At 44.3% G+C, this 14315-nt stretch overlaps 1 protein-coding gene across 1 annotated transcript in view; it reads left to right on the top strand.

The window, feature by feature from the left end:
• The window catches only part of RASSF3 (Ras association domain family member 3), an 89069-nt gene extending 76585 nt beyond the window's left edge, over positions 1–12484 (top strand). The window contains exons 3-5 of the mRNA XM_055250930.2: positions 3141–3378; positions 6400–6509; positions 9672–12484. Of these exons, the coding sequence (XP_055106905.1) occupies positions 3141–3378; positions 6400–6509; positions 9672–9821 (498 nt within the window). The 3' untranslated portion in view covers positions 9822–12484. The remainder of the gene's footprint in view (positions 1–3140; positions 3379–6399; positions 6510–9671) is intronic.
• Positions 12485–14315: the final 1831 nt, after the last annotated feature.

The following is a 14315-nucleotide window of genomic DNA, read 5'->3' as shown; positions in this document are numbered from 1 at the left end:
CCACAGGTGCTTGCCACCATGCCCAGATCATTTTTGTATTTTTTGTAGCGACGGGGTTTGCCATATCACCCAGGCTCATCTCAAATTCCTTGGCTCAAGGGATCTGCCCAGCTTGGCCTCCCAAAGTGCTGGGATTACAGGTATCAGAAGCCCCTAAGTTTTTGTCTTGTACAAAATAAATATGGAAGTGTCAGGGAAAGGATTCTGAGCCCATGGATTGGAATATAGAGGTATATAATAGGATAGTTTTCTCTGCCAGTCGTTAGTGTAAGACAAGGTACTTAATACTCAGTTTCTTCCACGTCGCCGTCGCAGGCTTCCACAGCATTGCGCCACACTGTTTGAAGCGTGCAGAGAGTCGGCGGCGTACAGGAGGGAGAAGCCTCGGGCCTGGTGACAGGTAAACGAGCTGACAGCAGAGCTAGAGTATTCATGTTCCTCTAAACTTAGCTGGCATCTAGGTCTCACCTACCCATTGGGTGGCCCGCCTTCTTCATGGCACTTGTTAGCCCTTAGTGCCAGTTTCCAGGGCACTTGGACCCCTGTCTCAGTCTGTTTACCGTGAACTGACAGAGTTTGGTAAAGGACAAGGTGATTGGTTTAAAACAGGCCCTACCGAATCGGTGATTCTTGGGGAGGAGCTTTCAGATAGAAACCCTTGTGGTAAAGGACCCTCCCTGGTAGAACTCCTCCAAAAAGAGGGGAGAGGAGCAGAGAATCCCAAGATTCTTCATCATTCCAGCAGCAAGATTTCTTTTTCAAACACATTTTTTCATCAAAGGAGAATTCCCCTTGCTATTTTTTTTTTCTTTACCGATAGAGACTAAAACAGATACAAATTATCCATATCATTTTAAAGATAAAAATTTTGGGCTGGGCACAGTGGCTCACACCTGTAATCTCAGCATTTTGGGAGGCTGAGGCGGGTGGATCACTTGAAGTCAAGAGTTCGATGATGGCTCACGCCTGTAATCCCAGCACTTTGGGACGCTGTGCAGATCACGAGGTCAGGAGATCGAGACCATCCTGGCTAACACAGTGAAACCCCGTCTCTACTAAAAATACAAAAATTAGCTGGATGTGGTGGCGGGCGCCTGTAGTCCCAGCTACGCGGGAGGCTGAGGCAGGAGAATGGCGTGAACCCAGGAGGCGGAGCTTGCAGTGAGCCAAGATCACGCCACTGCACTCCAGCCTAGGCGACAGACCAAGACCCCGTCTCAAAAAAAAAGAGTTCAAGGCCATCCTAGTCAACATGGCGAAACCCCATCTCTACTAAAAATGGAAAAATTAGCCAGGCGTGGTGGAGGGTGCCTGCAGTCCCAACTACTCAGGAGGCTGAGGCAGGAGGATCACTTGAACTCAGGAAGTTGAGGCTGCAGTGAGCTGTGTTCGTGCCACTGCACTCCAGCCTGGGTGAGAGAGTGAGACCCTGTCTCAAAAAAAGAAAAAAAAAAAGAACAAACTAGAGAATTGGGATTGAAAATTGATCTTGTGGGAAGGAAGAAAAATAACATACCATAAAGGTAGTTTTAAATGTTCTACTTTAACTGTGGCATTTATATGTAACACTTGGCAGTTTGTTTTAATAACACATTACAATAAATCTTTTCTAAATATACTGTTTTTGTTTGTTTTTGAAATGTAGTCTCTGTCGCCCAGGCTGAAGTGTAATGGCATAATCTCGGCTCACTGCAACCTCCACCTCTGGGTTCAAGAGATTCTCCTGCCTCAGCCTCCCGAGTAGCTGGGATTACGGGCGCCTGCCACCACACCCAGCTAATTTTTTTTTTTTGTATTTTTAGTAGAGACGGGATTTCACCCTGTTGGCCAGGCTGGTCTCGAACTCCTGACCTCCAGTGGTCTGCTCGCCTCGGCCTCCCAAAGTGCTGGGATTACAGACGTGAGCCACTGCACCCGGCCCCAAATATACTGAATACAAAAATAAAAATAAAAAGCGAAGACCAAACTGTTATTACTGTTTTTGGCAACTAAGAAATAGTAATTCTACCATCAGTGAAGATAGTTGTTTTTAAGATCTGTACTGTGGGCCAGGCACGGTGGCTCACGCTTGTAATCCCAGCACTTTGGGAGGCCGAGGCGGGCGGATCACGAGGTCAGGAGATCGAGACCACGGTGAAACCCCATCTCTACTAAAAATACAAAAAATTAGCCGGGCGTGGTGGCGGGCGCCTGTAGTCCCAGCTACTCGGAGAGGCTGAGGCAGCAGAATGGCGTGAACCCAGGAGGCGGAGCTTGCAGTGAGCCAAGATTGCGCCACTGCACTCCAGCCTGGGTGACAGAGTGAGACTCCGTCTGAAAAAAAAAAAAAAAAAAAAAAAAAAAAGATGTGTTCTGTGAAGTATAGTGGTTTGAATTTGTTTGTTTTTGTTTTTTGTTTTGTTTTGTTTTGTTTTTTTGAGACAGGGTCTCGCTCTGTCGCCCAAGCTGGAGTGCAATGGCGTGATCTTGGCTCACTGCAGCCTCTACCTTCTGGTTTCAAGCGATTGAATTTGTTTTTAAAATGCTGCTTAAGAGACCTGAAATGCATTCTATGTTGTATGGCATATATGCTGCATTAAAAAGTTTAAGCAAAGTTGGTAATTCAGTGCATATGAATATAGCCACTAGGAATGAAAATAGCCTGTTTTCTTACTGTCCCCTTGTTGTTGACTTCAGTATTTCAGAGCCCTAATTGTGACCTTCCTTTTGCGTATAATAGTCACCAGTTGAGGATGTTGTTTCCTTTGAGCCTGTAGCCTAGACATATCCCCCAAGCTTTAATAAGTTTTGTGGTTTGGCTGGCATCTGCTCCATTGGATTGTAACCTCGCAAATGGGCCCTGACCTTTTGCCAGTAGCTTCAGAGGCATGAATCTGGGGCCAGCAGTCAGCCACAGCATCAGGAGGCTTCTTCAGTGGCCACATCTGCCCTGCAGACCTTGCCTCTGGAAGCACTTTGCCTGGTGTGTTAACCGCCCTCTGAGGTCATTCCTTTGGGGGCAGTCTTTAGTGAAGTTCTGCCACAAACCTCAAGAGAAGAGAACAAAGGAGTGTTTCACCTTCCCATTTTGTTTTGATATGCTTCTTCCCTAAAGTGCCACCATCCACCCAGCTAAGTGTGTGCTTCTCTCCCTGCTTCAGAATTCAAATGGGATTTACACTGGCTTCATTAAAGTACAGATGGAACTCTGCAAACCTCCACAGACTTCTCCAAATTCTGGAAAACTCTCTCCCAGTAGCAATGGCTGTATGAATACACTTCATATCAGCAGCACAAACACTGTTGGGGAAGTGATCGAGGCCCTGCTCAAAAAGTTTCTCGTGACTGAGAGCCCTGCCAAGTTTGCACTTTATAAGCGTTGTCACAGGGAAGACCAAGGTACGCTGCCAGCTTAAAGGGAAAATGGTCTGTGCTTCTACTTACATCTGCTGTTCTCATTAGCAGAGGGAAGACTGGTGGGTCTCATCCATGTCAATTGTGTCAGAGCCTGGAGTCCAATGCTGGAAGCCATGGTGATCTTAGCATGCACTTAGTGCTTCCTGGCTGTCCATATTTTTGAGTTGGACAGTTGAGGGTCTGAGGAGCTTGGAAGCACCCATATGTGATGGGCAGTTACAAGTATTTTGTGTTGTTGGTGGGGGGATGGGGCAGGGGCTGTTTTTGGTTGTTAGGAGTGGCTTTGATTTTAGTTTTCTTTAGGACACAAAAGAGTGCCTCTGTGTTTGAAGTTTTGAATAGCACATTCCACATTTGATGTGCATTGGTACATGGAGTGGTTTGGTGGACCTGTGCTGAGACCTTGTGACTGGGGAGGCACATGTGCATCACAGCACATTTCAGCGCACTGATGGAAACGGCCCAGCCCTGGGCTCTCCTGTTTGCTTAGCTTGTCTCACTTGGTGTTACACCGGGACATTTTGGTACTCTGCCCCCCAGAGGCTCATAAAATGAGTGAATAACATTTTGATCTAGGGTCTGACTAAACTTAATATGCACATTCAGGGGATAGAAAGAGAACATTAAATATTAAATTACTGCATGAAACAGAATGAGATATTCCAGGTCAGGCAATGACCAGAAATTGATACCAGTAGTGGACAGTAGTGATTCAGTGACTTACTACATGTGATTTGAAATCGGTGTGTGTGTGTGTGTGTGTGTACCATAAACTATTTAAGCTTTCTTTAGTTTTTCTCGGTAAAGCCTAATGTAGCTATAGAAGAAAATATATGAACCTTGACATGATAGTAGTGTTCTTCAGTTACACAGGATGAAACCCAGCTCATTGCTGAGTATGCATACATCTTTTTAAAAACATACCATGGGGCTAGACCCTGTGGAATACAAAGATGAACAGGCCAGGGTTCCTACCTCCAGAGGTCACAAGCTTAGTATTGTGGGGGTTTATATCTACAGGGAAATTGGCACCTGCGATACAGTGCATCTGGAAGTGCCACAATAATGTAGAGAAGCTCGATGGCATTTTTATCTGCCTGTTTCTTGGCCTGCTCACCTGGACTTTAGCTGTACAATCTGAAAGTAATAGTGACTTGTTGAAATATTACCCCCATGGCTGGCAAATCCTTTAACACGATTGGCAATGTCACTGTATGTGTGTGTCCAGCATGAGACATATATAGCTGTGCTTGAAGCTACCAGAGCTTATATTCTGATTGCTTGGTTTGTAGCTGCTAATTCTTTTTTTTTTTTTTTTTTTTTTTTTGAGACAGAGTCTCGTTCTGTCGCCCAGGCTGGAGGTGCAGTGGCGCAATCTTGGCTCACTGCAAGCTCCGCCTCCCAGGTTCACGCCATTCTCCTGCCTCAGCCTCCCAAGTAGCTGGGACTACAGGCGCCCGCCACCACATCCAGCTAATTTTTTTGTATTTTTAGTAGAGACGGGGTTTCACTGTGTTAGCCAGGATGGTCTCAATCTCCTGACCTCGTGATCTGCCCGCCTCTGCCTCCCAAAGTGCCAGGATTACAGGCGTGAGCCACCGTGCCTGGCCTCGCTAATTCTTAATTAATCTGTAGAGATTTTTGCTTTTAGAACTCTTGTTTTTATGTTCTTTGGATGGTATATACATTTTTTTTTAATTTGTTTTTTGTTTGTTTGTTTGTTTGAGACAGAGTTTTGCTCTGTTGCCCAGGCTGGAGTGCAGTGGCACAGTCTCGGCTCACTGCAACTTCCGCCTGCCGGATTCCAGTGATTCTCCTGCCTCAGCCTCCCAAGTAGCTGCAATTACAAGTGCCCACCACCATGCCCAGCTAACTTTTGTATTTTTAGTAGAGACGGAGTTTCACCATGTTGGTGGCCAGGCCAGTCTCAAACTCCTGACCCCAGGCAATCCACCTGTCTCGGCCTCCCAAAGTGCTGGATTACAGGCGTGAGCCACCATGCCAGGCGTTGGTTTTTGAGACAGCGTCTTACTCTGTCACCTAGGCTGGAGTACCATGGCACGATCATAGCTCATTGTGACCTTGAACTCCTGGGCTCAAGTGATGCACTTGCCTCAGCCTCCTAAGTAGCTAGGACTATAGGCGGGCACCATTATGCCTGGCTAGTTAGAAAAAAAAATTTCTTTTTTTTTTTTTTTTGGAGACCAGGGTCTTGCTATGTTGCCCTGGCTGGTCTCGAACTCCTGGCCTCAAGTGAGCCTCCTGCCTCAGCCTTTAAGTGTTGGGATTACAGGTGCGAGCCACTATGCCTGGCCTATTTTTATTGTTTTTAAAGGAGTAGTAGACCCTTTTTTAGGTTTCTTATCTTGCTTTTTTTTTTTTCCATTTAAAAAAAAATTATTTATTTTTTGAGACAGAGTTTCACTCTTGTTGCCCAGGCAGGAGTGCAATGGCACGATCTCGGCTCACTCCAACCTCCACCTCCCAGGTTCCAGCGATTCTCCTGCCTCGGCCTCCCAAGTAGCTGGGATTACAGGTGCCTGCCACCACGCCCGGCTGATTTTTTTGTATTTTTAGTAGAGACAGAGTTTCGCCATGTTGGCCAGGCTGGTCTCAAACTCCTGGCCTCAGGTGACCTGCCCACCTCAGCCTCCCAAAGTACTGGGATTACAGGCGTGAGCCACCATGCCTGGCTCTTATCTTGTTTTCTAAAATGAAGAGCAGAGCTAACTATAAGCATATTTTGGGACTACTACCCATTAAAATTTATTCTTGAAAATAATTTCCTTCTTAATCAAGGCACAGTTTATATTTGAACAGAAACAGAATATATTTTATTCCACTGTGGGCTACTGGTATTGAATAATAAGATGAGCCGATTGGCAACTTAGAGGCTGGGGTAACTTGGATGGTCACCTTGATCTGGAGGAGGGGATCACAGTGGGGAAGTGGTCTCAGGAATGGCTGAATACTCTGTAACATGCTGCTTGTTTCTTTACCCAGTCTACGCCTGCAAGCTCTCAGACCGGGAACATCCACTCTACCTGCGTTTGGTAGCAGGGCCCAGAACAGACACACTTAGTTTTGTTCTTCGTGAACATGAAATTGGAGAGGTAAGTTATTGTTCACTATTGCTTTAAACTATACAGAACAGCTGGCCCTATTTTATTGCAGTAGCCTAGTGACTTGGCTATTGATGGGGGATGGGAAGAGAAGAGAGTTGGAGGGCAGGGAGAGGGAGAGAGATTTTGAATTGTCAGAAATGAACCCAAAGTTAGCCTACGATGTCGTTCTCTCACAACCTTATATTATTAGTCTGTCATTTTCAGAGGTGGGAGAAAATAAAATGTTTTTACTTGATCTCCATCCAGAGAGTCATTTTCACCCCTTCCCACCTCCAAAATACTCCAGTCCAGCTGAACTTTGAAAGTTGACACTCACCATGTGTTTGCTACTAACAAAAGTCTCCAGGCTAATTCCCTTCTAAAGGGATATAAAAGGAAATTCGATCTCTTTACCATGGAAGACATATAGCTTTCTAGCATCTTTTTTTCCCCCTTGCCAAGTCAACTGATTAAGAAATTATGTTTCCATGTGCATCATTTGCCACGTTGTCTCCAGAGAGGATTGTATTTAGCCAGTTCAGTAGGAGAAAAAAAGCACTTGAGCCTGCCCTCTAGATCAAGTGTCAGCTTTAAATGACACTTGAGCAAATCCCAAGCTCCTGTCCCAGTATTCTGTCTGGAACAGGAAATGGTATGAAATGTCCTACATGGTGCAATTGAGAATAGGGTTTCTAGGTTAAAAGTTAGGAAACGACTCTGTTTCCTACTGTTTGTTAGATTAGTAGCATGACCTTGGGTAAATCTTCTAATCTTTTAGCCTTCAGTTTTAAAATCTGTTAAATGGAACTAAACACTTTACAAGGTGGCTTTGAGTCACAATTAGAAATGTATACATGTAAGTGAAGGGAGTTTTAGGAAGACAGTGGTTTTAGATGTTTTTGAAGTTTTTTTTGATTCTGGTGTTTTGAAGCTTTTCAAGACATTCAGACTCATTTTGGGGAGAAGGCAGGGTGCAAAAATCTGACTTGGCTTTGCAGTTGGTAAGCATTCCCTCTGCCAGCTTAAGCCAGACACATTAGCGTAGTCTAGTCAATGTTTTATTTGTCTTGTACTTAGTGTTTTAAGTAGCAACTAGAACTACATTGGGCAAGAATTTTATTAACTTAGTTATTTTATTTTATTTTAATTATAGTTAGAGATAGGGTCTCACTACGTTGCCCAAGCTGGTCTCAAACTCCTGGGCTCAAGCAATCCTCCCACCTCAGCCTCCCAAACTGCTGGGATTACAGGCGTGAGCCACTGCACCTGGCCTTAACTTAGTTTTGAAATTGACTTGACATTGGGTTTTATTGTTCCAGACTGCTGTACTGGACCTCTGTATGGTGTTCTTATTTCTCAGTTATTTAAGGAAAACTGAACTGACGAAGAAATTTCCATAGCTGTTGGGGGTGGGAGGGATATTTATATGATGTCTTTATTTTGGAGACTTAACATAGGTAAGAGATAATCTGTTAAAATTTTAAAAATTAACAGAATATTCTAACGTGGAAGTTTTGCTCTCCTACTCCATGTTGCTCTTTTTTTTTTTTTTTTTTTTTTTTTTAAAATAACCAGCCTAAACTGATCTCCAGGAATTCTTCTTCTACCACGGAGCCCACTTGGTGGATATACTTATTTTTCACTATTTTTTTGTATTTGGTTATCTTGAACCTTTTCTCTACCCCATCAGACAGCAGTTTTCCACCAGGATCCAGGGCCCCCTTTGGGAGAGGAGGATGTGTTTGGAAAAAACCTCCTAGATGATGCTACATACCCTCCTTGACATTCACTGCTTCTATTTTTTAAAATTTGTTTAAATTTTTTTTTTTCTTTTTAAAGAGACTGGGTCTTGCACTGTCACCCATGCTGGAGTGCGGTGGCGCAATCATAGCTCACTGCAGCCTTAATCTCTCGGGCTCAAGCAATCCTCCCACCTCATCCTCCCGGGTAGCTGGGACTACAGGAATGTACCGCCACAGCCAGATAATTTTTAAATTTTTTGTAGAGACAGGGTGTCACTATATTGCCCAGGCTGGTCTCGAACTTCTGGTCTTGAACTTCTGGGCTCAAGTGATCCTCCTGCCTAAGCATTCCAAAGTGCTGGGATTATAGGCATGAGCCACAATGCCCAGCCTAAAAACTTATTTTGTGCCTGCTAAATAAGTACTAGGAGCTGTTAGGGAAACAAGGCTCAGAGCCTCAAGGCAAGAGATAAACTCCAAATAGTGAGAAGTACGGCAGCTGTGGTGTAGGTAAGGTGCAGGTGAGATAGATACTAAGCAAATAATTGTAATTTTAAAATCTTGGTTGTGATCAGGGCTCTGTGAAGGCTTTTGATACACTTAGTCTTTGGTGGGAAGAGAGAGGAGGAAGTTGTGGAAAGCTGCTTGGAGAAAGTGGCGTTTAAGCTGAGATGGGGAGGATGAGTAGTTCATAGCCAGGCAAAGTGGAGGAGGGGAGAACGCATACCACTTGGGTAGAGAGTGAAGCTCAGTGAGAGAGAGATGGGGCTGGAGAGTTTAGAGTCTTTCAGACAGCCTCAGCAACTAAGGGAAGCCATGAGATGGTTCTAAGCAGGGGAGAGTCTTGGCCAGATGTGCATTTTACAAAGGATGTTCTGTTTGGGGAACAGATAGGGGAGCATAAGAGCCAAGTGAGGAGGCCAGGTAGGAAGCTGTTCCAGCGATGCAGGAATAGATAGATAGTAGCTAGCACCAAGGGGCCGTACCGAGGGAGAAAAGGCTGAATGGAGAACTGTTTGGGGGTAATAAGATTGATTATGCGAGGTAAGAAAGAAGTCAGTTACAATGAGGACTGGAGGTTAAGATGAAAGGACTGTCGAGTTGTTTGTAATGCTGCTGGGGGTCAAATCAGGTGAGGAATGAAAGTGTCTAATAGACTTAGGGATACGGAGGTCTCTGGCTTTTAGGGAGATCGTCTTGAAGAACAGTGGGAGGGGAGGGTAGGAAAGTGATTGGTGTGAGCTGAGGTGGGAGTGGGAGTGGAGGGAGCCCTTAGGCTGGCAACACCCCAGCGCTTGCAGACCACACCTTCTGCGGCATGGGGCTGGGAGCGGAGGGCAGCCGCACCTCCGGGAGCTCCTGGTCAGCATTCCTAAGTCTAACTGAGCATTAAACACCTGGCGTTTTTTCTTTCTGTGTTTCCTGACAGTGGGAAGCCTTCAGCCTTCCAGAACTACAGAATTTCTTGCGCATCTTGGACAAGGAAGAAGATGAGCAGCTGCAGAACCTGAAGAGGCGCTACACAGCCTACAGACACAAGCTGGAAGAAGCCCTCCGCGAGGTGTGGAAGCCTGATTAAAGCGGGGCTCTCTGCCCGCGAGGCCCAGTGCAGGACCGATGTACAAAACAGCAGCAAGTGCCTCTCTTTTCAGAGGGCTGCTGTCTTGCCCCACTATGCTAGGGTCTTCCCCTTTCTATCTGTAGATTTTGTTCCCCAAACCTGGTCACACAGCATCCTGCACCTTGGCGTCCCATGTAAGGGACTCTGCAAGCTTGTTGTTCAGCACCGCAGTGTTACCTCTTGGCAAGCTGTGAACCTGTCGCCTCATCAGGAGCATTCGAGGGTGCTTGGAAGCATGAACTCTGGGGTGCGTTTTTTTTTTTTTTTTTTTTTTTTTTTTGGTTATTTTAATTATGTGATGCTGTTAAGCTTACGGATATGCAGTTGATTTTTTAAAAAGCTTAACTAGGAATCTTTCTGAATACTTGTCCTATTTTGAAACTACCTGTCTGGTTTTTTGTTTGGTTTTGTTTTCTTTTCTTTTTTTAATGTCAGAGGAATCTATCTATGTGAATCGAAAGGCACAGGAATCTAGGAACTCTGAGGAATTTATTGTGAAGGATTTTGTTAGGGGGTTGACAGAGAAAGGAAAGTGTAAGTTTGGAAGAAGGCGTGTGGGGTGGTGGCGAGCGCTGCAGGCTATGGAAGGTGACTTGGCTTTTCAGTTAGGGGTAGTGGAGAAAGGGGTAGTTGCTTGTAAACGAGTTAAGAGCATTCAGTGTGGAGATGTTAAACCCATTTTAGGATCGCTTGGTTTCCTGGTGGGTGGAATGTGGGAACAGAGCCAGAGGTAGGAGCTAAACCAAAAGGAGGGACCCATGAACTCTGCAGCCGACCGATCAGAGAATCAGGCAGGTGGAACCTACCGACCTGGGCAGAGGTAGGCCTCACGCAGCTGGATCCGACCCTCTAACTCTGCCCTTTTGGAGTGGAAGGTCTGATTGGTGTAGCTGCTCTGCATAGGCAGGACAGTGACTGTTCACTAACTCTTGTTAAGTTACATACAGTGTATAGCTTTCCCCCACAGGTGATTTTCAAAGTTGAGACGGAATTTGGGTAGGGGCAGCTGTTTTTCCCTTGATTGTTAGCTAGGATATTTATCAAGTAAACTTTGGTGACAATCACTGTCTTCCCTTTTATTCCTCCTTTCCTTTTCCTTTCTTCCCTTTTTTCTTTCCTTCCCTTCTGTCTCCCACCCTACCTTGTTCTTTTCCTCCCTCCCTCTCTTCCTCCCTCCCTCCCTCCCTCCCTCCCTCTCTCTCCCTCTCCCTTTTCTACATTGAAATCTGTTCTTACATAATATAGAACAGGGCTATTGAATAAAGACCCAATCCTAGCAGATCTTTAGTTCTAAAGGGCAACTTGACTGTGAGTAGGAGGGCCCCCAAGAAAGGGAGGAAAGTCCACACCCAGCTAACCACACAACAGGGCTTCGTTATGGAAATATTTTAACAAAAGTACGTGTTATTACCAACCAAAGAAATGCATGTGCAATAGAAGCCTTCCTTAAAACAGGCTAAATAACCTCATTTTATGCAGCAGTTTAATCTGAGAGCAGAGGGAAAGGTGTGCAGTGGTTCCAGAGGGGCCCTTATATTCTATTTTTAGTCTAGATATTTTTTGTTTATAAATTCCCAAGGAATTGTTAACACTTTGGTGACACCTAATGGATTCTTTTTGAAATTCCAAGGTGCTTCAGTTCTTTGCCTAAGTGAACTGTGCCTTTTATTGCATTTCTGTTCCTCTCTTGGTGGCTCTTCTGACTTTTTGGAGAATACCCATCTTGTTGGAGGCAGACTTAAGTTGTTATGCTGCGCCACACAATTTATTGAGACAATCGTATCTTCCTAAGCATTTAAGGAAAGTTGAGAAAAATAGAATTAGCAGCTATAAAATATGTATGGCACATCTTGTTTAATTTTGCATGTAACTTGTCTTTAGTACATTGAGGTTTTAGTGACATTGTCATCCAACACTTTACCTTTATTGTTCAGGGAATGCCTTTGTGATTTTTTTTACTGGTTTTACTATTCAGACTATGGCCTAGGTTTGAATATATGGTTATTACCACCTGGTTTTTTAATTATTCATCCCAGTAAACTTATATTTTGTGAAGCATTTGTTCCTCAGATTAAGACACTGTTAGAACCTAAAGTAGTAGCTGATGGGTATCTGTGAATTTTTTTTTTTTTTTTTTTTACTTGAAGTAGATTGTCTGAATAGGCATCCTCATCTGTATTTATCCAGAACCTTGCTCACTGTCATGTGCACTACAAATTGCAATTTGGAAACTTACTGTATTGAAATTCTGTCAGTTCATGGTTCTTGAAGACTGATGTCCTTTCCCAAACACTGGTTACTGCAGCAGCATTTTTAATGTGTAAGTGAAGAAAAAAGGCCACTGAGGCCAAAGATTTTTTAAGAATCATTGTACAAATCGTTATGTTAAACTATCTAAGCTTTGCTGTAATACTATTTTCTCTTCAATATGTGATGGTACAGGAAAGATGTTAAATGAAGGGGTAGTATTGCAGGAGAGCATTTTAAATGGCAGAAGTAAAAAGTTATAATATTTATAATTTTGATGGGTTTAAGTTTATTTTTGTAGGGAAGATTTTTCTCCCCTAAAATAGTTTCTAGAATGGCAAAATTGTTTCCATTATTAAAAATTGAAGTTATTAGTTGTTTGTGTTTATTTATGATAATATGCTAGATTTAAAAAGGTCACAGGAGTGGGCTGAGCTGCTTTTGCAGATACACAGGGACACATGCTGCAATGCAACAACTTTACTAGGTTTGCGTGGGTCATATTTGTTCTCCCAGATGTCATTTTCTCTTTGCCTTATCCTCTGAGGAAAAATAACCCTAAGCTCACACAGCATATTCCAATTTATTTAAAACAATTGATTTAATTTTTGAAATATACACATTTAAAAGTATATAAAGCATGCAAAAGAGGATGGAGGCCGAGAGTGAAAAAATAAAAATAAAAAAGCATGCAAACAGTTTAAAGGATTATTATATAAAATGGACACCCCATGACCATTACCAAAATAGAACCTTGTCAGTTCTTTAGAAATCCTCTCCCTCCACCCCTGTTCTTGCCCTGAGGTCTCCTACCCCTGAAACATACCACTTCAACATAAAGTGAGTATTTGTATTTTTTTGTTCACCATGACTGCCTTACACAGATGGGATGGAGAGTGTCTGGGGAACCACAGGGACGATGGAGTTCCGCCCTGTGCGCACCTGCACCTCGGCTTTGTGCCATGGTGTTCAGCTTCCTTGCCTGCTGTTGGGAGTGTTTTTACTACTACACTGCCCCCTGGAGGGGCTGATGAAATAGGAGCAAGGCTGGCACCAGGTGGTAGAGGCCTTTCACGTACCATAGCTGCTGTCAAAAATACTGGGACAGAAAATTATGGCTCTGTATAATTTTGCTTTTCTACTGAAATATTCAGAGGAATCAGGTTTGGGGGTTCTACTTGGGTTACTACCCAAGGTGCGTGGGGAATGTTTGGGAATTTTTATATTTTTATCCTTTTTTTTGGAGATGGAGTCTCAGTATGTCACCCAGGCTGGAGTGCAGTGGCATGATCCTGGCTCACTGTAACCTCCACCTCCCAGGTTCAAGTGATTCTCCTGCCTCAGCCTCCCTAGTAGCTGGGATTACAGATGCCTGCCACCACACCCGACTAATTTTTTTTTTTGTATTTTTAGTAGTGACGGGGTTTCTCCATGTTGGCTAGGCTGGTCTCAAACTCCTGACCTCAAGTGACCAACACACCTCGGCCTCCCAAAGTGCTGGGATTGCAGGTAGTACTTTTTTTTTTTTTTAAGTCAATTTTTATTACTAAAAAAAAAACTTTTTTTTTTTTTTTTTTGAGATAGAGTTTCACTCTGTCTCCCAGGCTGGAGTGCAGTGGCACAATCTGGGCTCACTGCAACCTCCACCTCCTAGGTTCAAGTGATTCTCCTGCCTCAGCCTCCTGAGTAGATGGGATAACAGGCGTGTGCCACCACACCTGGCTAATTTTGGTATTTTTAGTAAAGACGGGGTTTCACCCTGTTGGCCAAGGTGGTCTCAAACTCCCGACCTCAGGTAATCTGCTGGCCTTGGCCTCCCACAGTGCTGGGATTACAGGCATGAGCCACCGTGCTTGGCTCACATGAATAGTTATTGAAACAACAGTTATCAATTGGTGACAAATTTGGAGACACTGTCAGATAACGCTAATTAGGTGTTTTGTTTTATTGAAAGAAGGGGGCCGGGCACGGTGGGTCATGCCTGTAATCCCAGCACTTTGGGAGGCCGAGGCGGGCTGATTTCTTGAGGCCAGGAGTTCAAGACCAGGTTGGCCAACATGGCAAAACCTCTTCTCTGCTAAAAATATAAAAATTAGCCAGGCGTGGTGGCACACGACTGCTGTCTCAGCTACTCAAGAGGCTGAGGCAGGAGGATTGCTTGAACCCGGGAGGCGGGGGCTGTAGTGAGCCGTGATTGCGCCACTG

Source organism: Symphalangus syndactylus, chromosome 17 (genome assembly GCF_028878055.3).
Source record: "Symphalangus syndactylus isolate Jambi chromosome 17, NHGRI_mSymSyn1-v2.1_pri, whole genome shotgun sequence".
NCBI classification, from domain to species: Eukaryota; Metazoa; Chordata; class Mammalia; order Primates; family Hylobatidae; genus Symphalangus; species Symphalangus syndactylus.
This window is presented reverse-complemented; position numbering and strand designations above follow the sequence as displayed.